The sequence below is a fragment of the Centroberyx affinis genome, unplaced genomic scaffold, assembly GCF_046629955.1.
Source record: "Centroberyx affinis isolate AG114_WGS23_722 - 3 ecotype Tasmania unplaced genomic scaffold, CSIRO-AGI_Caff_v1 ptg000267l_1, whole genome shotgun sequence".
In the NCBI taxonomy this organism is placed as follows: domain Eukaryota; kingdom Metazoa; phylum Chordata; class Actinopteri; order Beryciformes; family Berycidae; genus Centroberyx; species Centroberyx affinis.
The window spans coordinates 225,741-248,659 of record NW_027278948.1 but is presented as its reverse complement, the minus strand read 5'-3'; the positions used below and the strand labels follow the sequence as shown (position 1 = coordinate 248,659).

At 45.4% G+C, this 22,919-nt stretch overlaps 1 protein-coding gene across 2 annotated transcripts in view; it reads left to right on the top strand.

The window, feature by feature from the left end:
• The window catches only part of babam2 (BRISC and BRCA1 A complex member 2), a 62,000-nt gene that overhangs the window by 28,388 nt on the left and 10,693 nt on the right, over nucleotides 1-22,919 (top strand). For both annotated transcript variants that reach the window (XM_071546933.1, XM_071546943.1), the window contains exon 7: nucleotides 14,348-14,457. In XM_071546933.1, the coding sequence (XP_071403034.1) occupies nucleotides 14,348-14,457 (110 nt within the window). The remainder of the gene's footprint in view (nucleotides 1-14,347; nucleotides 14,458-22,919) is intronic.

The following is a 22,919-nucleotide window of genomic DNA, read 5'->3' as shown; positions in this document are numbered from 1 at the left end:
CCCACAGCTATTGGTGGACAGTCAACCAAAAAGAGAAAGTCAGTCCTATTTTTGCTAAGAAACCCGGACCACAATACTGTAATAGGTGAAGTGGAGAAACAGATTGACAAATTTTCCTTTTCGTCTTGGGCTGCTATTATTAACCCCCCCTTTTAAAAACATGTAGGGCAGTGGTGAGAACCGAAAGTTGGCAGAGTTACTTGATGAGATTTAAACAGCAGTTACTGGAAGTGTACAGAAGAGTATTAGGGCCATTGTAAGTGATTTCTATCAGTGATTTTTTTTCAAAGATTTGCAAAAACAACTCAGAAAGTTTTCCGCAAATTTCTGACTTGTTACCCCCTCCCCCAGCTGCAGTAAAGACAAAAAGAAAAAAAGAAAAAAAGAAAATCACCCACAATGTCCTCTCCACCTGCACTGCCATTGAGCGGTCTTTGACATGAGCACATTTTGAAATATCATTGTTAAATTTACAGTAAATGCATTACTACGGTACTGAAAATGCAATGCCAGTCTTAAGCGATGTTTTGAATAAATTCAGGTAAACCATAGCATTCATGTTGTTTTCACAGTGCTTTTGAAAGTGTCTTTGCCGAGTGATGACATATCTGTATAGCACTGAGACATGGCATTTAGTTGGAAGGCAAGTTGCCCAAAAGACATCGTCAAGTAATTGCCAGTTTGGGCTTCACTAATGCAGTGTACGACTGAAATCTGAAAAGGCCAGCCAATGCTTCCACGCAGATAAACAATTAAGCCGTTTTTTAATGGGGGCTGTATTATAGGTTGGTGTGTTCTTGAAAACGAAATTAAATGTCAGGCGTTAACGGCTCCGAAACAGAAATAAAGAAGAGAGAATTTGAAGAGGCAGTGTCTTTTTAAGAGTGAGAAACGGTGTGTTAAAAATGCCAATTTACACTTTCAAGATTTTTTTTTTTATCTTTATTTTACTGCATAGAAGAAAACAAATATTAAGACACAAGTAGCAAAAAAATGCTGTGATCGGAGAGTGTGCCCCAGTCGATGCACATCGACGATGTCAAACAACTTGTTTTCAATCAATAAGATCAGATGATACCAAATATGGGTAACATCTGCTCTGTGATGGTTTCCAGTCCAGACCGATGGCAGGAAATACGCACTCCACTCCTGAGTCTGCTGACACAGCAAACTGAAATTCCTCTTTTGCAAGACAGTGGATGCTGTTGCAAAAGAGGAGGACACAGTGGTCGGTGGGTGTGGGCTATAAGGTCACACCGGTGTTACATCAGTCCCTGTGCTGAGGTCGGGGTGAGGAGAGAGGACAATAGGTGACTTAGAGACCAGGCCTTGCTGATTCATCATATGATCATTTCAATGAATATGATTAAAAAAACAAATAAAAAAAAAATTAGATAGAAGTCATTCAACTATTGTGTTATGATGGGAATTTATTCTTGCTTTTGAAATATCACAGAAAATTTGAAAAAGTCTATGTGTAACCCGCTGATGTTTGGCATCAAGTTCAGTTGTTTAGAAATTGCTTGGATTTGGTTGTAAGCATCAAATCTGTGCATATAAATGAGGCCCCAGCTCACTTTATTAGAGGTGGGCACGAACAAGCTCACCATGAAGGACTTAGTACATAAAAATAATTTCACTACACCCACAGTCTACAGTGTGTTCGCCATGATTAGTAAGGAGCCTGATGAGACTGGAGGTTATTGATTGAAGTCTGTAACTGTCATTAAATAGACCTCTTTCTCTTTGCTTGTTGGAGGTCCAGGACTCGGCCTCTGATTCACCTTGCTCATAAAGCACCGTGCGTTTAAGACCCTGCTGTGCTTACGGCCAGGTGGTTGAACATCTGGCGGCTCCACAGGTTTCAGGTCCAAGAGAATGACAAGCGGTACGAAAGGTAAAGGGAGTCTGAACGAAGCCGCTCTAACAGTTATGGGCTTTGCATCCACCACAAACCAGCCCACCGCTACCACCACACATGACCTCAGGCTCTCACGAAACACAGCACAACACAGCAATCAGCTGCTCAAAGGAGCCTTGAAAATCAAAGGACACCTGCGTACTAGCGTGTAAACATGTTTGAGGGTCACACAAACCGTATTATTAATTAATTATAAGTGCGTGCAGACTCATTTCTGAGGCCTCCCTTGAAAAGCACCTGTTGTAATGAAAGCATTTGATTTGAATTATGGGATTTCACTTTATTTGAACAAATAAGCTATTTGATCAACAATTGTGCAGTGAGAATATTCGTAGCGATATTTGTACCCAAGAATAAATATGAATTTTACCTACTCATTCTGAACTCGGAGCTCTTAAATCAACTCACCCAAATAAATGATCTTCGTTTTCTGTAAATGTGCATTAAAGAGCCGCTATCCACAACTAGATGTCTATTTTGGCTTTCCCCTTCCCTGTGATCCCTAAGTTGCCGAGGCCCCACTTCACATGAACTTAATCGCCTCACCCAAAAGCAGTTGCCTGTCTTAACTGACATTTATGATGTGCAAGAGGAATGCATGACCTTCAAAACTGCCTCCAAAACTGCCATTATCAGAAGCAATTAAATTCCCTCAAATGGTATTTTTTTTTTTTTCTCCTCCTGTCCCATATTCCCCCTGACTTGGTGGAAAGTGTTTGGCTGTTGTGTGTGTGCGAGCTCGTGTTTCGTTTGCGACGTGTTAACTAATTAGATTAATTAATCAAGGTTAATTAATCATGGGGAGTTGCACGTCTGAGTGAGCAGGAGATACGAGTGAGAGCGGATGCTTGAGTGACACCACCAAACCCGCGGAAAGGTTTAGACCGAGTGCATAAAAAATAAAATGTGGAGGTTGATGATGAAGCTGGCTGAGTTTGAGGGGAGAGAGAAACAGAGAAATTGGGAATTGTAGTTTTTTTTTGTGTGTGTGTGGAATTTGTGAATTTCAGGGAGTTAAGGAAAAGTCCTTGATCAACTTAATCCCTTAAAATTTGATGAAACCACTGTAATTCCTTGACATTTACACACGATGGCAAGCATAATAATTTCACATGAAAACTGTGACATTCCATTCTGAGCCAGTAGGTTTTTGTGATAGTCATGATGCAACACCTGTTGAACTTGCTGCAATAATGTCAAAGCACTGATAAGAGTTTGAACTTGACTCAGAAGGTTCCAGTTCAGCAAATTTCTATTGAAAGTCAAAAGCTTTTACTGTCATAAAGATATCGCGGAGACTTTCCCATCAATAAATGGGTGGTTCCCCTTTGCAGACTAGGAAAATTCAGGGTGTTTTGAGATTAAGATGACAAAATTTTGTAAGTGTGTTTCGGATTTTGGGGTGCATCACCTCTCAAGCTCTTTTCTGATTCCATGGAGGAATGTTCTTTGGCTGAAATTCAATGTAAAGACAGTCGTACTTCCAGCCAGTGCTATAAAACAGCGAGTGAGTAAGGAGTTGCCGCTTGAACATTGCTCTTGTGTTACTGTGTCATACATCAAGCTGATGTAAAACGCAAACCTGAAGGAGAAGTCATAGGGAGTGTGAGGTCGTGATAAGGTGCTGCACGATACCCTACGCCTAGACCAGATAAGACCGGGCCTGTCCAGAGGTGGATATACTGTAACTTTCGTCTTAACCCTAAAAATAGAAAGCCCATGCAGACCAGAAAGCCCTTTATCCGTGTTCTTGTAAATATCAATTAGTGGTGCGCGATGCCCACGCCCTGAAACACCCACAGAGCCAAATGTAAATATTTGAACTTGATCTTTGGGTCATGACATAACCCTTATTGTTAAGTGCTCTACTCTAGTAGCACTCTACTGCTGGCCGGACTTGAACTGTGTTCAGTCTGTATCTGAGAACTTTATGGCTATATGCAGAGACGGACTGATTGAGAGATTCACTGATTTATTTGCAGGCCTGTGATTTAAGATTTTTCTGTCACCATTCCTTCCACATTCACTTGTTCTTCAACAGAATCACCCGTCATATTGATTTGTTTTGTTGTCGAGGTTTTCATCGGTTGCGCTCAGGCCCTGCGATGCGGACATGAGTGTAAAATGTGACAGGGTCAGAGGGGTTGGTGGTATGTGTGGATCCAGGTGGCAACCTCTCTGCGTGTCACATGTCCTCACCTCTCCGCCACTGCACTCCCATGCACTGACCCATCACTGGCGGCAACAACTCTTGCGCGGCGCTGACAGACGGGCTGTCAGAAAGGTCGTGGCCCCGGGGTTGGAGGAGTCAGGCATCCTCCATCATTCCTTGTTGTGACACATGACTAGTGGCACCGGGGCCCCGCCGCATGAGGAGCCGGTTACCAACAACGGAAAACGTGAGCGCCGTGACCTTTTGCTTCGCTCTCACTTTCTCTTTTTCCTCGACAATAGCTCCTCTCCGCTTGTTCACTTTTTTGTTCTCTCTCTTTCTCCACTTCATTTCTCCTTTTTGAGGCGCTACAGTACTGAGCTATGGGGTTTTTGTAATTCAGAGCAGCAAACATCAAGACATTTTCAGTGGCCTACTTTGCACAATTCGATGATTAAGATGACTCCGTGTACGCCGACCTGTGGTACATGGCTCCTAAATTAGTATCAGTGACTGTCGGTGGGCTGTTTGTAAGATTTTTACTGAGATTGCATCAGAGGCACCTCAGTGCATTGACATCCCATTGATGATGACACACATTTGCCGTTCTATTTAGTGTTGCTGTATCATATCAGATAACTAGGTGTGGACCATATGCAATGACTAATGCCACAGAATGCCTATGACGCCAGTGCATTGGCAATGAATTGTTTGCACATGCAATGTTTTTCTCAATGTAATTGAGTCATCTCTTGCCTCATAATCTCATGACAGACATGCAATCAGGGCACATTATATATACAGTATGTCTCACTCCGAGCGGTGCTAACACTGGGGAGGCCATTTCTGTTTTTGTTTTGTTTTTTTGTTTGTATTTTGCTGACACCTCAGCGTTTAAGCGCAAATGCTCAAATATGTTTATGTAGTGATTATAGCATATATTGCTATTTTGTTTAAGGCAGCACATTTTTCTACCTACTTTATTTAAGAAACAGTTCCATTTCTGCCTGGGAAAAAAAAGCCATCTCCTCCTCTGTTTATTGATGTTCTTCCCATCCACTTGAATGGATATAAATAGTTGAAGCGCTCATCTTCCATGTCAGGAAAAGATGAAACGTTCATGTGCCTTTCAGAATCATCACTGGGAGCTTCCCTCACCTCGTTCGAAGCAAGGAAGTAAACGGCTAAAGATCTTATGCTCCGAATGAGGAGGTGAAGGAGAGCACCTCAACATCCTCTGTGGAAAGAGAGGAGGTAAAGGGGAAGAAGAGCACTCACAGCCTTAGGAGGGGTGGCGAGCTCAGATCCGCTCCCTCATGCTCCAGTGACCCCCACATGACTCCCCACTCCCAAAGGTCACGGCCGCCTCCCGTCTCCCACGGCGAATCCGCGATCCGCGATCGCTCGCCCCCCCCCCCCCCAACCCCCACCCCCCCACAGCCACCCACACCGCGTCTCCAAACGAGGACTTCCCACCCACCTGCCCGTACCCCCAGCCGAGCATCAGAGGTTTCCAGCATTGCGGTCTCAGGAGAAATCCCTCACACCCCCAGCTCCCCCCACCTCCCCCGCTCCTCCACGCCTCCACGGAATTACTTCCATCTGGCCTAGTTTCCGCCCTCGCTCCGTAGAAAATTGTACACTATCTATATGTTGTTTTCCTATAACACCTCCAAATCGTCTTTTCCCGATTCCTTTTAATGTTTTTTTTTTCCTCTCCTGTACCGTGATGTTTTCCAGCTCTCATTTACTTTCCAATTCCTTTTCTTGCTGCTCGGCTTATTTTTTTGTAGGCCTCTTATTAACACATTGGTGGCTTCGGGGTGAAATTGTGTCCCTATATGTTGCCTGTCGGTGCTCATTTGCGTGTCTTGGCCTTTGCCTACCCATGGCTTATATCTGGCCGTCTCTGCCCGAGTGCTCCTTCTCCTTCTCTTGCTCCTTGTCTCACCAAAGCAATGCACAAAAGCAGAAATCAAGACATTATAGCTAATCGTCTCAAAGCAGCAGACTCCCAGAGCTTGCCAAGTCGACCAAGACATATTATTATTCTCAAATACATTGGGAGCAACACCATATGTATCGCTGTATCATAAAAAGAAAATTGGCACGTGGGCCATTGCTCCACCATTGAATGACTGTTAAGTGGAGTTGAAAGAGCATAAAGAATAATACTGTTGCAAGAACAGTAATTTCAGTAATGGGCAATTTTACCTCAAGCATGTTCTCAGCATGTTCATGCACTTACATACGCGTGTGTGTGTGGGTGGGTGGTCACGCGCTGAGACGATACTTACATCGTTTTCGCCATGATCCAAATGATTTGTAATTTAGTAAGCGCCTGCATTTCACGGTTGTTTAGGCCCAGCGTCGCATTGGTCCCAAAGTAATGGGAGCGAGGGCTGCAGTAGTTCAAAAGACCGGAATAGTCTCATTAATGGTGCAGCGGGACAGAAACACCCTGCAACACCCTCAGTGAAGCAATATTAATGCAATTACAAATATCACCCCGGAAAATGCCATAATAATCAAAGCAGTGTGTGAATTAGCCCTCTGCTCAAAGGCGAGCCTCTCCACTTTAAAGCTTCCAATGAGTGCCAGTGACTGATATAAATAAGTTAGTCTTTCATATGAAGTGTCCAAAGTCAGATAAGTTGATACATATTTTTCAGTTTGCAAATGACTCATGACTGGCTTCGTGAGCATCTCTTCTGTTGTAGGTTTACAGCTGTATATGGCGATTATGATTTAAAGATGTTGCACATGATACTGTCATGCTAGAGGTCAGATGGCACTTGACTTATTGGTCACTCTGTGTTGTGTCACCCGCACAAACATACAACGCACATTCATTCATTCCCAGGCATGCAGATAGCCCCCCCCCCCCCCCCCCCCCCCCCCCACACACACACACACACACACGTACTTGAGTCACCCCTGTGGCTTGAAGCCCTAGCATCACACACTTGGGATTCACACAGACAGCACTGCTAAGGCCAGATCATTGCAGTGACATGCTATCAGTGACACACTATCGGTGGCACTTGGCCACGGTCACACGTATGACTCGCGTTTCAGTGTCATAAGATCAGCGTGCTTAAGTGTCTCGATGGCATCTCCACTGGTCATCTGCCAGTTATTGTCACACCAGCTTAAAGATTTTGGCTAGTGGCCCAACCACTGTAGAAAAAAGAAAAATATATAAGGAGAAGTTCATGCACTCCTCCTTTATATTTAAAAATTGTCCCCTCGTTTAATGTGCAAACTTTCTATGTTTTAGATGCCCTTTGGTGTTTTTATACTTATAAAGTCGTTTGCAAAATTACTATGTGCTATATGCATCAATTTTGTGATCTTTTCCCATACCAGTCCACATTTTTCAGTCCAGTCTCACCTAAATGTATCGGGTGGATGAGTCGCATTGACTGTACCGTCTGCCCAGCTGTTTGTATTAACCTATGATTAACCTGTGATTATGAGTCAGAAATAGGTGTCTCATTCGATCTCATTTCCAAGCAGTGGAGGCCAAGTGTGGGATTTTGAGGCGGGGACATCGCTGGTTAATTCTCTTGCAAAATATCTGTGCATGTGATATTTGTTTTCAGAGCCTCTTGTATTTCCATTGCATTGTTGTAGAGGGGCACCGATAAAGGTCAACACCAAGCTTGGCCAAAAAAAAAGAAACTTGCTTTTGATGTTAGTGCATAGAAGTCCCTGCTTTTATACCTAAGTGACTATTTTGTCTGTAGTACCTTAACTAAGTCAGCATTGTTTTAGGTGTGGTGTATCTTCTTTGAATCTTCTTGTCATCTTGCAGTGATTTGCAGTTTAAATGATTCTATTTGCCTGCGCGGAGAAGGGAATAACCGCAATGGCACCTACAGAAAACATTTGAAGCTAAAATATCAAAGGCTTTTTTTTTTCTCTCAATTCTGAGTTTGGATTAGAAGTCACAGAGTCTTTCCTGTCTCTCTCTACCGTCAACTGTCAAAGGCAACAATGCCAAAAAATAATCAGAGATTCACACTTCATGTCTATGGCAAAATCTTACATAATATAGTGAGTCACAGTAAATACAGTATTAACCATCGAGCAACCATGATACCCTGTTTAAAGCCTCAATCCACAATATGAATTTGTTTCATGGCTCTTTATGGCCACACCACGGCTGTCACTAACATTCTGGCAGCTAATTCTGCACAGATTACCATTTGCTGCCGCACCCACCATACTAATAGACTTGTACTCTTACACACTTAGACACAGAGGCTCACATGCACACGAGCACGCACTTTTTCTTCAGTTTGCAAACACGCCCCACACACAAAGCTTTTGTGGCTGTGGCAACAGGGCAGTGTTTAGGTGTGTTTGGGTCCCGCGGTACTAACATGGTTCCAGGTGGAGCATGTGTGCTCTGTAATCTCTCGCCTATTGTCCGCATGACAAAATTAAGCCCAGGCACAGGGTACAACTATGCGGTGACACAAAGTTGCTGGGTTAATCATCTACCATACTTGTCCCACCACTTCTCCGCTTCAGAGTTTAGATTTAGAGCATGAGTTGAGTGTTTGTTAGAAGAAAGGAGCGTTGAAGAAAGGGAAGGCATGCACAGGAAAGGGCAGATATTGTATAACCGGGCTGTTTATGTTTCAGAAGAGGACTTTAGGTCCTCTTGGACATGTGTGCCAATTGGGTCATGTGGTGACTTGTGCTTGTGCTTGCATATTCTGTATTTTGAGGTGGAGGGAGGGGGGGGATCATCATGGCCCCAAGAGTACACCACATGTCCCCACTCATCCCTTCCCCACAAGCAGCAGCAGCAGCAGCAGCACATCATTAGGAGCAATGTCCTCAACTCTCTTTCTCAATCAGAACATTTCATGTCATGCGATGAGACATTTTGGCAGCCGCCACCTTGACCCTACGCTTCTCGCCCTTAGGATGCGGTGGCGTAAGTCTCCGTCAAACCTATAAAAGGCTGACACAAACACATCATTCAGTATATCAGACATCCCATTTAGTCTCTACTGTTGGCAGCCTCGAGACGTTGTTTAGCGTCTTGTACTGAACTGAACATCTTTGCTAAGTGCAATGTCGCCAGCTTGGCCTTGCTTCATTCTCCCCAACGCTCTTGGCATCGAACATATAAAATAGATCTTTATGCTGCTCTTTGATGGCGGTCAGCTTCTCTTACAGAACGTTGAAATGTTCAATGGCGTTGGGTAATGACAGCAATTTTCCTACATGCACTGTATTGTGCTCCAGACAGAGGCAAAGTGATTATTACATGAAAGGGAGGAATGAAGAATTAATGTATACTGTCCTGTTTAATAGACCACATTTGTAGTGAAAATAGTGTGGATTCATTTGCCATCACTATACTGTCTCGGCTTCTCTTGGTTTTCAGTATAGTAGAGTATAGACTAGGAGTGGGAATCCAGAAGAGTTCCACAATATTACCTTCCAAAATATACAAAATTATTATGAATTATTGGCCACAGCATGATAATCTGACTCTAAACCACCAGTTTCAGGTAACATCTCATTTCTCAATAGTCTCTCAATGCCTTGAGGAATTCCAGGCCATTTGGGTTTTTTTTTTACTTTGAATATGATGTATTTACAGGCCATATTCAGTTCTTTATAATGCAGCCTACTGTGTTTATCTCCAATCCCATTCATCTTAACAGTTCTTTTGGTGACTGGCTCAATGTTTGCATCTTGAGCAAGGCAGTTAGTTAAAAATGTCATTCTCTTGCTGTGCTTTCTATTTTATTTGGGTCCTTCAATAGTGGAAGATTATCAAGCTGATCTCTCTGATGAGTTCAATTAGAAAATTTGCATAGCAGATGAACACTGAAGAATATCCCCCAGCGCTTATACAGACAGCCGATGTCCATGCTTGTGCGGCGAGGCTGAACCATAGCGCTTCCAAAAGTTAGCCCGGAGCGTCGAATGAAACGTCACAACTCCTCAAAATCTCCTACCTGGATTACGGCCACTGACCGATTCTCAGTGCAGTTTTCCAGGATGTTCTTGTGGCCTCCAAAGCTCTGCCCGGTGGGCTGCTTTGCGGGGGCGAAGCGCCGCGCCCAGCATATGGACAGGGACTCCCAAAGCTCGCCCAGGAGCCGGACACGTCCTCGCACAACAGCCCTGCTGTCAGTCAAAGCCGCCCCATCACGTTGGGCATGACATTTAAAGTTGGGCGAAGAAGGCGGACAAAAGCGCCCTTACCTCCTCCGTACTGGCCCTGCAGTCGAGCCCCTCTTCAGCGTGTGCATGGGTGAGTGTGTTTGTGTGTGTGTTGTGACTTTGGCCGGACTTGGTCTGGCATAAGGACAGCTGTCACATCTCCAACCTGTCACATGCGACACAGAGGAGATGCCAGAGGCCGGGGCATCAAGAGCTACAAGGACGGACAGAAGGAACGCAAAGGAAGGCAGGAGAGCGTGTCCGTCCGCGCGTTTGTGTGTGTGTGTGCGCGTCCGCGCACGCATGTGTCCGAGAGAGTAAAGAGGATGGAAGGGCTGGCGATGGTAGAGGAAGGGTGGTGGCCACGTGAAAGGGTTTGACTCGGGGGCAGCCTCCGTCCTCACTGTCCACGCGCACACACGGACGTACACACACACTTCACCCGCTTTCTCAACCCCAGTCCTTGAGCAGTTGAGTCACATTCTCTCGGGGCATGTAGTAAATACTGCCTTAACGTCCAACCACCACCCCTGCAGGACTCCCTCCTTGTCTTGCAGTCCTCTGACCCGGGTCATTTCAGTGCTCATTACTCCCCTATGAAGAAGCCTCTTCATTAAGGTCCTGCCTATGGCCTGTGGAGCAGAGGCTTTTTTTAATGATGTTCGTTCCCTGCTAACTCTTTACATAAGCAAACAGCACTTGCCCTCAAGTGTATTTGGTTAAAAGGGCTCAAGATGTGCGTATGTGTGTACACAAACATTAATGGCCATTTTTAGACTTTTATTTCATTACGGAAGGAGAAGTTGTTCTGTTTCACTTTAAATAGTGCATTCAAGTCAGGCTAGACGAAAGGTCAGCTTTGCTCTCATTAGAATCATTTTTTTTTTTCACAAGGGTCCTATATAGATCGGCAAAGTTTTGGGAGAAGAAAAAAATTCATGAGAAAGTTTTAAAAATGCCTGGAAATTCTCCACCACACTGTAAATTACTTCACCGCAAGGACTCCTCTTCAGCATATTTTATACTCCCTAACCAAAACCAGCTGTCAAGCAAATTATTTGTATTGCCCCTCTACACTTTAATTTGCTTTATAGGCCTCACTTAAGCACATGAAAACAATTTTTTCATAAAGTGGCACCAATTTGGGCATGGCAAAAGCTTCATAGACTAACTTTTACCTTTCACATGTAAAGACGATCATCATTCCTCTCTTAGAAGTCACCCAAAAACTAAAATGTTTAAAAATGTAAAAAAAAAAAAAAAAAAGAAGACTTTCTGTATGCCCATGGGCTGCCCTTGCATTAAGATAGGCATGCCCCCTTTTAGTGCTTTGCTCCTGGAAGAGTCTGTTTGATCAAAGGTTTGAAATGAGTAATAATTCTATCTAAAACTCAGTCTGGAAAAACTGTCTAGGAACACCATTTCACCTCCATTAAGCATTCGGAGTGGCAAATTGGTTGGTCTGTGTGCTCAAAGCTACAGGTCAGGGGGCATTAGTGGTCATGAAGCTGAAAATATAGATGGAAAGAGATAAAAAGTTTTGTAGCTGATCTGATTCCCTAACTTTCAGATTTACACCTCGAATGTTTTCACCATTTGTTGGCAATCCTGGCGTAGTTGCAGTGAAACTACTATCACCAAACTGCTAATTCTGAAGTGTTGGTATTTCTCGCTCTCTCTCTCTCTCTACATCACTCTCTCTGTCTACACAGAGAAATATTGTTACTACAATACACCATTTCTCTCACGTGCAAGTCCAACTAGCTTGTAAAGATTCTGGAAAAGAGATGACTGGTGTGCAGCACTGATCAAAATTGGCCGACTGTGACAGCATATTCATGCTACTTACTCATGTTCACATAAAGGTGAGGTTGTGAACTAATCGTCTTAAGTCTGATCTGCAGTTATACTTAACCAAACAAGGCAAAAAAATGGCTATTTTTATCTGCATAGTTCAGCCCCCTTGCACAACACATTAATTTGGAATGGCATTCGCTAAAAGTTCAGGGGTTTGCCTTTAGTTTTGGATTGTTTGTCTCATTGACGCGGTATGACTTGTGACAGCTCTTCGCTGTCTGTTGGGACGAGACGAGTCTGAATCACTCCGCAAAAAGGCTCTTCCTCCGCCGCCGCCGCTCGTCTGACCGATCCGCGGGACGGTGCGACGCGAGAGCGGCCCGATGTTCAACTTCTGGCCCTCTCACCTTGCTGTTGGTTCTCATCCATCTGTTTACTCCGCCCCGATCTAAAAGAAGCATCAGTTAGATCACCTTTAAAGACGAGAACGGGACTTGACAGCTACAAACTGGAGCAAAACAATCATTTCCCAAAACCCCACACCCACCCCGAGCCCGCATCCCCACGCCTATTCCCATCTGTCCCATATCGTCAATGGCGGAAGCCGCGAGCGCCGCTGTGAGACAGAGAGCACTTCTTGTTTACTGATGCAGACTATAGTGATGTGAGCTGATTCCATCAAGCCACACTTTTGGATGCCACACACCCCGCCGTCCTTCACTGCCTCCCTTCTGCTCCTTATCTCTTTTACCCCCTAATGTATCTGCCATGACAAGGCGGACCGCCTGACAGACGAGGGAGCTGCAGCCATTGTTGGGACTGTTGATACTTGCACACGCTACAATATGAATACAGACTCAACAGCTGCTTAATAATGAGCATTACATTAGCATTTCCATAGGGGAAACTTCTGACTTTTCATACAGAACCCACCTGAAAAACAGCTGCTTCATTTGCTCATGACTCATGTTATGCAAAAATCATCCATTTCCTCAAAAGCTGCATATATATATAACCAATTTGACCCTCCACCACTGACCCCCCGCCCTACTGCCACTCATCCTAACCACAGTCTGTATCCCACCCACATTCTTATAGCTATAGTCTCTATTTTTTTGTGTTGTCTTGATTGTTTTAGAAAAGTGTTATCATTATTAACACACACTATGCTTACTGTAGAAATAATGTGGCCAATGAATGCAATCATTGATATCATAGTGATGATATATTGCATTGTCTGCATGCTGAACTGAGTTGATGAATGTGTTGCTCTTGAATCTGCGTAGCGGTTTCTAGCATTTACTGCATTTGAACCACCTACATATCGTTCAGCAGATTGGCAGTTTGACTGTTCTGACAGAAGACAGATGAAAACCCATCGATGTGAAGAAATACATTTAACAGCCCGGAGGGTCACTTGAACACTTTGAATTAAACACAGCAGTGATAACAATTAGCTCCCATGCAAAACAATTCATCTCGCTTGACTTGGAGGGAAACGGGTGAATTCCCGTTCCGCCCACTCGACCGTTCCGGGCAAACCGGCCGGACGGTTTGCGGGCCTCGTCCTCGGCGGTCCTCGGCGCGTTGCGATTAGTTCTCGGGGGGTTTGATCGCGTCGGGGGGGGCCTCGCCGCTCGCAAAAAACCGGTCGGGCTGCGCCTCTGTCCACAGCGTATGGTGGTGCGGAGATTTCCTCTCACCACGGCGGGCAGCGATTATCACAAATGGATGAGTTCAAACCATCTGTGAGACATTTGATTAACGCAGCCGAGTCTCTTTTCGGGAGAGAGAGAGAGAGAGACCCCCCCCCCCCCCAGAGTGGTGCTTCATGTGGAATTTGCACTAATGACGGTCCCTCGCAAATAGCCACGCTCTAGGAAAAAAAAAAAACACCACAGAAAGAGAAATTGGACCCTCGAAGAGACAGACGAGCTTCGTTTGCGAGCGGCTCCGGGTGGCCTCCGCATCCATCTCACACATGATTTGATTGGCGCTCGCAGTCATCAGTTCAGCCTCATGCCGCAGCTGTTGAAGTTAATGTGGCGTGAAACAAAACAGATGTTTCTACTGGTGTCGTTCCTACTCCTTTTTTTTTTTTATATCCCCTTCAATCGTTTTTTTTTTTTTTTTTTTTTGGGGGACTTGTGCACTTGTTGTGTGGAGATAGACTCGAGGCCTGGGGATATGTGTGTTCAAGCCCGACTTCATCATCCCGGTGTTTAGCCTGAGGGTGATGTGTTCACCGATTAACGTCCCCACCTCTTTCTTCTCTTTCTCAGGACACGGCGTTGGACCCGGGAGAGGACGTGGCCCTTCTCTCGGTGAGCTTCGAAGACGCCGAGGCTACCCAAGTCTTGCCTAAACTCTACCTGTCCCCCAGCATCGAACAGTAAGTGCATCCATCGATCAAGTCGATCGATCAATCGGGCCTCTTCGGTCTGCTGGACCAAATTTCATGAGATTTCGGGGCCTTTTGGAAAAATGTTGGGAACATAGCTAAACAATGAATATCAATTGATTGTTCGCTCCATTGACTGAATGAATGGGAGGCTGGTGTTTTGGACTGTTTTACCATTTGCATCCAAATGAGCGTCATGCTACTAACAATAGTAGGATGCGGCACAGTGTCCATAAAGTCGGTCTATCGTTACCGTTCATTGTCATTATAGCAACTCCATAAAGTCTCACTAGATAAAACAACCAACTGGAGTCCTTCCTCTGCTCTCTCTAGCTTCGGGAGAGACTCCTTCATTACCGCAAATCTTGCACTAAACCACCCGGGATTACAGTTACTGCATGTAAATTCAGTTTTAGGATGGGTTTTCCCTTAAATCAAATCCCCAGGGTTTATGAAGCCCCAACTGGGACGGGGGGGGGCGCGATGAGAAAAAGTGCAGCGAGTTTGAGGCAGTAACCCACCGTGAGGACGAGAGACACCTTGAGAACCAAAGGTGACCCGGGCCCTCACGATCAGCGGGGAACCGATTGTGACTCGGGAGGACGGCGAGGCGCGGCGGACGGATTAGGCGCGACTGCGTTGTGAATCTGGCGCCGCGTTATGTCATCGTGAATAATCCCACATCCCCGCGTCTGGACTCATCGCTTTGGTTCCTGAAAGAAAACAATAAGGAAAGAACAAAAAAAAATGAGATGGATGACACACAGCGTCTGAGCCAGGGATGACTGGACGTCTGCAGACATCTGGGGTGTTAGCGGGACAGAAACTGTCTGTGTGTGTGTGTGTGTGTGTGTGTGTGTGTGTGTGTGTGTGTGTGTGTGTGTGTGTGTAGGCTTGTGTGGAATGTTTTCTGTGTGTCTGTGGGCATTGTGTGAGTGGGTACTTCAGCAGTGTGTGTGTGTGTGTACTCTCTTTTTGTTCATCTTTTATTTTTTGTTCCTGGTGCATTTAGTGTGTATGTGTGTGTTTGTGTGCATTTGTCAGCTTACATTTGGGTGTGTGTGTGTGTGTGTGTGTCCGTTGTCATGTGTGTACGTCTATGCTTGCGTGCATGCACCGGTATTTGAATAGGCTTGGCTCTCGACACAAACTCTGTGTCTGCATGTGTAGGTGTGGATGTAGGCGCGTGTGTGTGTGTGTGTGTGTGTGTGTGTGTGTGTGTGTGTGTGTGTGTGTGTCAGGTATGGGCCCACTCTGACCTCAGGGCCCCACGGTCTGGGCTTTCGTGCTCAGAATAATCTGAGGCTGATGTTTATTTACGAGCACACGCCCCGTCGCACCAGGTTAGGAGACCTCTGCCCCCCCCCCCCCATCTCTCTCTCTCTCTCTCTCTCTCCCTCTCATTCTCTCTCTCTCTCTCTCATCCCCCTCTCTCACCACATTCTCTTTTCATCCTCATCTTCCGAGCTTCTCAGTGGCTCCTCTACTTTGTCTTGCTGTCCAGTTTTTTTGTGTGGGGGGGGGGGTTATCTCTTGCTATAATCAAATCATTCCTTCCCTCTTCTGTCCTTTTCTTCTCCTTGCTCCCATTTTTTTGCACTCCCTCCAATTTTTCCTCTCTCCCTCTGCAGTGCATATGTATCAGTCTCTCACTTTGCAGCTCAATCTCCGATGCACAAACACGGATGCATGCACACACTTAAAAAGACACTAATATATGTTTAGATGAACTATGCCAGGACCTTAACCCCATACACTAATTACACACACAACACACACACACTGCTCATTCTACACACTTCTTTCTGCATGTATGTGAGATTTAAACTTTCTGTTTTAATTTAATAATCATAATTCAGCGTCTTCGTTCCATTCATAGTTCGTTTACGGGCCTACGGAGCGAATACATTAAATGTAAACGAGGCGGAGGGATACCATTCGAGTGATAAGGTATATATGTCTTTGTTTCTTCTGTTTGCAATACCGCACAGAGGAATGTGCCTGTTGGTGTTTCGACGGACGCCTCTCCAATCCACTCGGCTGAAGTGCCTTTCATCGCGAGCGCTATTACGGTGTTAAGATGGCAGTCCTCCATCACGGCACAGAGCGATGTGCTGTGTACGTTTATGTGCCAGCGTGCATGTGTCTTTCTGTTGCATTATGGAGCTGTGTACCTGTATGTATGTGTGTGTGTGTGTGTGTGTGTGTAACTGACCTTACCTTGGCTCCAGACCAGACTGAAGCCGCTCCTGTGGTGTTGGAGGCTCTCCTCCTCTGCCAGTTGCGTGAGGAGAACAGACAGAAGGAGGCTAAAGGCAGTCGAGAGGAGAGCAGGGAAGGGGCGGGGAGGGGCGGGGGGGGAGGGGGGGCTGCTGTGCCGGGGGTGGAGGAGGAGGAAGGGAGGAGGGGGGATAGTGGAGATGAAGAAGGAGAGGCTACACAACAAACCTGCCTCATCTCTAAGCGCTCTAAGAAAATATCAAAATGTGCGTAGAGCCAAGCTCTCATTCAACGCCCCTCTTCTCCTCAACGTTTTTTTTTTTTTTTTTTTTTTTTTTTTGGTCCTGAGATATTTGCAGATATGCATATCAAGGCCGTGCATACGTGTGTGAATGTGCCGCACTACATGCTTTTGTGCGCCTTTTTGTCAGCTGTGTGGGAGTGTGTTAATTCACGACCCGAGGCGGAAATGTACGTCTTTACCGTTGTTTGAAGACAAGCGTTTGTGTGCGTTTGTGCATGAGCGCGCTGGATGTAGTGCACATCGGCCGTGTATGCTACTTAATTTAGCATGCGAATGTGTGTTAGCCAGCCTTTGGCCGTGCGTCTGTGTGTGTGTGTGTGTGTGTTTATGCAGATCCCAGTTAGCCTCCATGTCCTTACTGACCCTTGTTAGTCTTTGGTCTTGTGTAGCTGCCCTTTATCTCTGAACTGGCCCCAGCAAAGTGGAAAAAAAGAATGTTCTGTCCATTTCGATGTGCCTGTAAGTCTCTGTTTTTCTTGTCAGTTCAACATCAACCCAAGCTAGCACAAAATTTTCACAAAATGATGTTACGGCATGCTAAAATTCACATTAAAACAGCTTCAGAAACTGTTTTAACTGATATTAGAAAGATATTTAAGTTCCGATTTGATAAAACGATGCAGGCAGCAGCTATGAATGCCTCAAACGTCTCAACTTTAATTTTATTGCTGTATTTACGCAGGTTTTCGATGTCAGTGCAGGCCGTATCAACATCTATTCAATGTCAAGCTGTTTGCTGGCTTTCTTTCTCTCTTCTCTCTCTTCATCCCTCTGTACCTCTCTCTACTGCTCTCCTCTCCGTCTCACAGTTGTTTAACTTCCCTTTTTCCAGTTTTTAACTCCGTCTCCTCGGCCTCATCTCTCCCGCCTTCCTCCCCGTTCCTCGCATGTCTGCCGCCTGTCTCTTTTTCTCTCCGTCTTTCTCTATTTTCTATCGCTCGCTCTCTCTCTCTCTCTCTCTCTCTCTCTCCTCCGCTGATCCCTCTGGCTGATCCTCAAAGGGAGCCGAGAGAGTGAGTGGGACTTAAAAGAGAGAGAAGCGCCGCGCTCTACCCGGCAAGGTCGCTCCTCGCTCGACTGAAACGCAGCGAGGAGAGAGAAAGGAAAAGAAAAAAAAAAACCACACACAACACACGGGAGAGGAGAGCTTTTCCCTCTCTCTCTCTCCGTTCTCTTTTTTCCCTCCACCTCTCCTCTCCTCTCTCGCTCTCCCGTCACTCCCGAGCTGTTTGATATCTCACTTCCCTCTCTCTCCCTTCAGCGGCCGCTTGGATCTGAGGGCTCTGCGCGAAAACTCGTAAGCCCCCCTGAGCTACGATGTTATACCTCTGCCTCCATCCCCTCTACCTCTCTCTCTCTCTCTCTCTCTCTCCTACTTTCTCTTCCTCTCTCTCTTCAAACGGCCCATCGCTCTGTAATGTTTTCTGGCTCGCGGAGCAGCCTGGCAAAATAAAAGATGTCGAAATACGTCGACTGACACCCACGTCTTTACCAATAATGTACAGCGTCGACTGTAGCGCCGGCTCCTCGCTTTGATGGGACCGCACCGGCACAAATGCTTCTTTTTTTGTAGAAACTATTGATTAAGAGAAGTCGAGACCCAGTTCTCCTGTAAGTCTTCGAGGTTCGCTCAGATTTTTTTTTTTTTTTTTTTGTTCCTGTTATATAATGTTTTCAGGGCAGCTTATGTTGAATATTCAAGAAAACGACTTTGTGAAAAGCACGATGATGATCATGGGTGTAATGTGCTGTAGATCCTATGATTTATATCCCCCCACTTGCATTTGTAAAACCTGCAAAAAAATTCCAATGCAAATGTATTGTGAGAGAGGCCAGAATGCACAAAATGTAAAAAAAAAAAAATGTCAATCCATAACGCATTCCAATCAAGAGAAAAGAAGAAAACGAAGCAAAATCAATACAAACCAATGCAAAAACATACATATATTAAATAGTCAGATGTTATACAGGAGCATTGGAAGCTTTTATTGTCAAGCTGATTCATTTCTTTCATGACTAATGATGCAGTGGAGATGCTGCTATGATCAGACTGAAGCCAGGCTGATGCATACTTGGATAGGAGCTATTAGTTAAAAAAAAAAAAATGCCCTTAGTCGGGGTTTAACCGAGGACTCCGGTATCTTGAACAGGATATCGCTGAGAAAGGGCGGGAGCTGGGTCGCCGGGATCAAGCGTTGAGTCAGCCTGGGAGCGCGCTGGCTCCGATCCACATCTCCGGGACCGGCACCGACGAAACCGGAGTCCAATTAAAGACGCGATCTCCGGGGGGGGGGGGGGGTTCAGCTCATCAGACGGGCCGGCAGATCTTCACAAGACGCGGGATCAAAGCTATCCGGTCCCACGTGGATTTCTGAACATCAATCTCACACGCGGCATCAAACATTTTCCTGCAGAGCCAAACATTGCAGATAGAGTATCCCTTTATGAGGCTTTAGGCCGCGCTGTGTGTTGTGTTTTTTTTTTTGTTTTTTTGTTTTTTTTTTCTCTTCATTTTTTATCATTTCACAGTACGTGGAGGAAGCCGTTCTCCAGATGGTACGAGACGGAGGATGAATTCGAACTCATCGACTCTCTTACCCAACAAATTTGTGCTCGACCGTTTATTTTGTACACGTGAGACTCTACACATCATAAATGAGCTTTGTTTTTAGTTTTTATGATTCACTCAAGTGTCCCTTTTTAATTCTTTTAAACAGGAACCGATAAAAAACCTTTTGTGTCTCCTATCTCGTCCCTCGTTTTCATTTTCGCTCTCGCTTCTCGTTTACCTGATTGTGCTCGGCGCATGAGGCGAGTTGGATACATCTCTCCTTCCCCCAGAAAACCTGCTGCATTGCATAAAAGAATCGAGTGGGCACCGTCTCTGCCCCCAAACCAGATTTAGGAGCCCAGAAAAATCAACACAGAGAGACAGTTTTAGGCTGCAGTGCACTAATGTTTGTGTATCTGCATTTGCCTTTAGGTGCCTCTGTGTATGTGTATGTGCGTGTATGTGTGTGTGTGTGTGTGTGTGCGCGGTGCCTGTGTGTGTGTCCGTGTGTATGCGCTTGAGTGTGTGGGTGTACCGTTTGTGTGTGTGCGTGCGTGTGTCCCCTCTCCAGGGTTCTTCGAGGTGTTTTATAGTCTTTGAAAATCTTTGAATTTTGATCAGATATGTTCAAGGTTTTTTTCCGCGAACATCTTGTCACAGTCAGAAATTGTCAGTCTGATGAAATAAATTCACTACTAACCCTGGCAGACCCGCGCTCGATCGTCTTAAGATGTCAGACTGCTTTCCTCGCTCCCCGCCACCCCACCCCCCCCTCCCCCCTCCCATCTCCTTGTCACCTTGAAGGCTCTTGTGTTGTTTGTCTGCGCGTCTGCGTGAAGGAGATGTAGCGGCGCGCTTTGTCGGCGGTGGCAGGCTCTTACAGACGAGTGGGCCATCTTTAAGCGCTTCAGTCGGTGAAAGTCTTTGCTACACACCTCCACTCGAGTCAAAACGCCGCTAGATTTGACCGCGGGTGAACGTAGCGTGGTTGCATGGTTCGCGACGGATTCGTTTCATGGGTATGAATGCTTTATGCGTTGTGCGTATTATATATGACATGTAAACGTTATTTGTGTAGCGCTTATCTAAAAGCAGAATTTGCAAAGCGCTTTACAGGAGGGCGAGGAAAGCAAAACACACGAGGAGAGAAAAGGAAATGCAATCAAGAGAAAATAGGGTAAAAGAAGAATAAATACGTACAAAAAACAAAATGAGATTACAAAAAATAACATGAGACAACGCAAGAGTTAAAGTGGGCAAGATCAAAAACAGTTACATAAAAGCGAGTGATTGAAATTGCTGTAATAGTCTGTGGCCTTCAGCTAGGGTCACAGACTAGAGTATAGAAACCTTAAAGAATTCCTAAGATGCATTTTTCTCAGCTGTGTACCGTCCAGAGCCGTCTCCTTATTCCCCCCATTAGGTTTACAAGAGAGAGAGAGAGAGAGAGACCTTGCAGGGAGTCTCAAAGCCCTACACTTGTATAACGGTCGACTCGACTCACTCAGAACTCAGAACCTTCCTCTGTATCGAAAAGCACGTGGCTCCACTTTATGCTGCAAACATCTGCGTGCTGAGATTCCTAATTGCACAGCCACCATGGGACCCCGGTTCACCCAGCTCGTCATCATCGCCGTGACTTCGCTTCGCTTTCGGGGACAAGGAAGTATCAAGGGACAGTTTTTTTTTTTTTCTTCTTTCAGTTTTCTCAGCTACAACATATTTTGATCGTCACATACTAACGAGAGAAGATAATGTGTGTGGCCTGAGGAATTTATTAATCTGGTTTTCATCCAAATGGAAGATGGACAGGGATTCCGAGGGAAATTGGGCAACGCTATCCCCGAGATGGTCACCTCATAGCAGCAAGGTTACTGACTCCTACTGCCACGGGCCAAGGGTGCCTTGTCCGGTCACCGAGGAAGAATGGGGCATTATTTGGTCAAAACGGGCAACATGCAAGACTCATATCTAGGTCTTTGAGGAGCCTCCAGGCCCTTTGAAAACGAAGAAGGCAATCAAAATGGAAATGCCGCCGCTTTGAAACTCCATTGGAATCTGCAGACGTTCCTTCCCGGGCTTTATCTGTCACTTCAGTAACGAGGCGTGTCTGCCCCCTCTTTCCGAACGGAGTCCTTATCTGCTCTCATGCTGTCACTGATACCGCACTGTCATGCACTCACACACACACACACACACACACACACAAACAAACAAACCGCGCTTCGTCACCATCCACCTGAGTCACTGAGGATAATCTCTCGGGTTGATGAAGTCATAGGCAGCCCTGTCACTGTACGGCATGAGTGTGTGTGTGTGTGTGTTTGTTTACATGCGTACATGTGCGCTGTCTACTGTAAATATGTCATACAGTAGGCCGCGTTGCTCAGAGGGGTTCGCGGTAGGCAGCGCGTCCGCATGATGACTCCGGTGTGTGTGTGGGTAGAGTGTCGAGAGTCGGTATCGCCAGTGCGGGCAGGAGCCAGCGACACCTCGGGGTGCCGCTTGGAAAGAAATAACACCATTGTATCTGGATGCTGAGCTCACCTATAAGTAACTCATTGAGGGGATTTTGCGGCGATGCAAATCTCCCACCGAGAGTCCGATAACACTGGGATTTTAAGAATTTAAGATGCCGTGTGTAGGATTTTCTCATCGTCAAATAATCTGCTTTGTGCTTTTATTTTCGTCTACTTAGACATTTTCAGGTTTATTATGCAGCATAGTTTTAAATCAGATAATATCTTAACTTTCAGGGAGCATTTTACCTGTTAACTGCTTTCTATATACTAACTAACTTTACTATATTTAATACATTTTCTGGGATTTTTCCTTTGACTTAGACTCTGAATAGACATACAGATGCCTCCAATCAGTCAAATAAGTCCTCAGTCCACATAAGCATCAAAACCCCTTTTTAAGATCCGCAGCAGTATCACTTTGGTGGGAGTTCTCTCAGCCCACCGTCTGGTAAATATTTACATGCGTCTGTGCTCATTGCTTGTCAGTTGTTTTAATCCTATATCATCCTTGTGGATTGTCATAATCTGCTCAAATGTGGGGTGCAGGTTTGAACACATAAGCTTACAGCCTCGTCTAATCCGCATCCTCGACTTGACCTTGAGATAAAGTGTTGCTCCTCGAATCAGTTTCGACACTAACCTGTATGCAGTTTTTTCACTGCCTTTTCATTGAAACGTGTACGGTAAAGCTTTGGTTATTTTTTAAGAAAAATGTATCCAGCCAACATTTTCCAGTTGAGGTCTCTGAGTCTGCCCAAGACCAAGACAGTAAACTGCCCAACCAGTTTCAGTCATGTTGTAGAACTTTTCCGCAAGTCATATTCTGGATGTTGGAAGACCTCAAATAGTTCTGTTT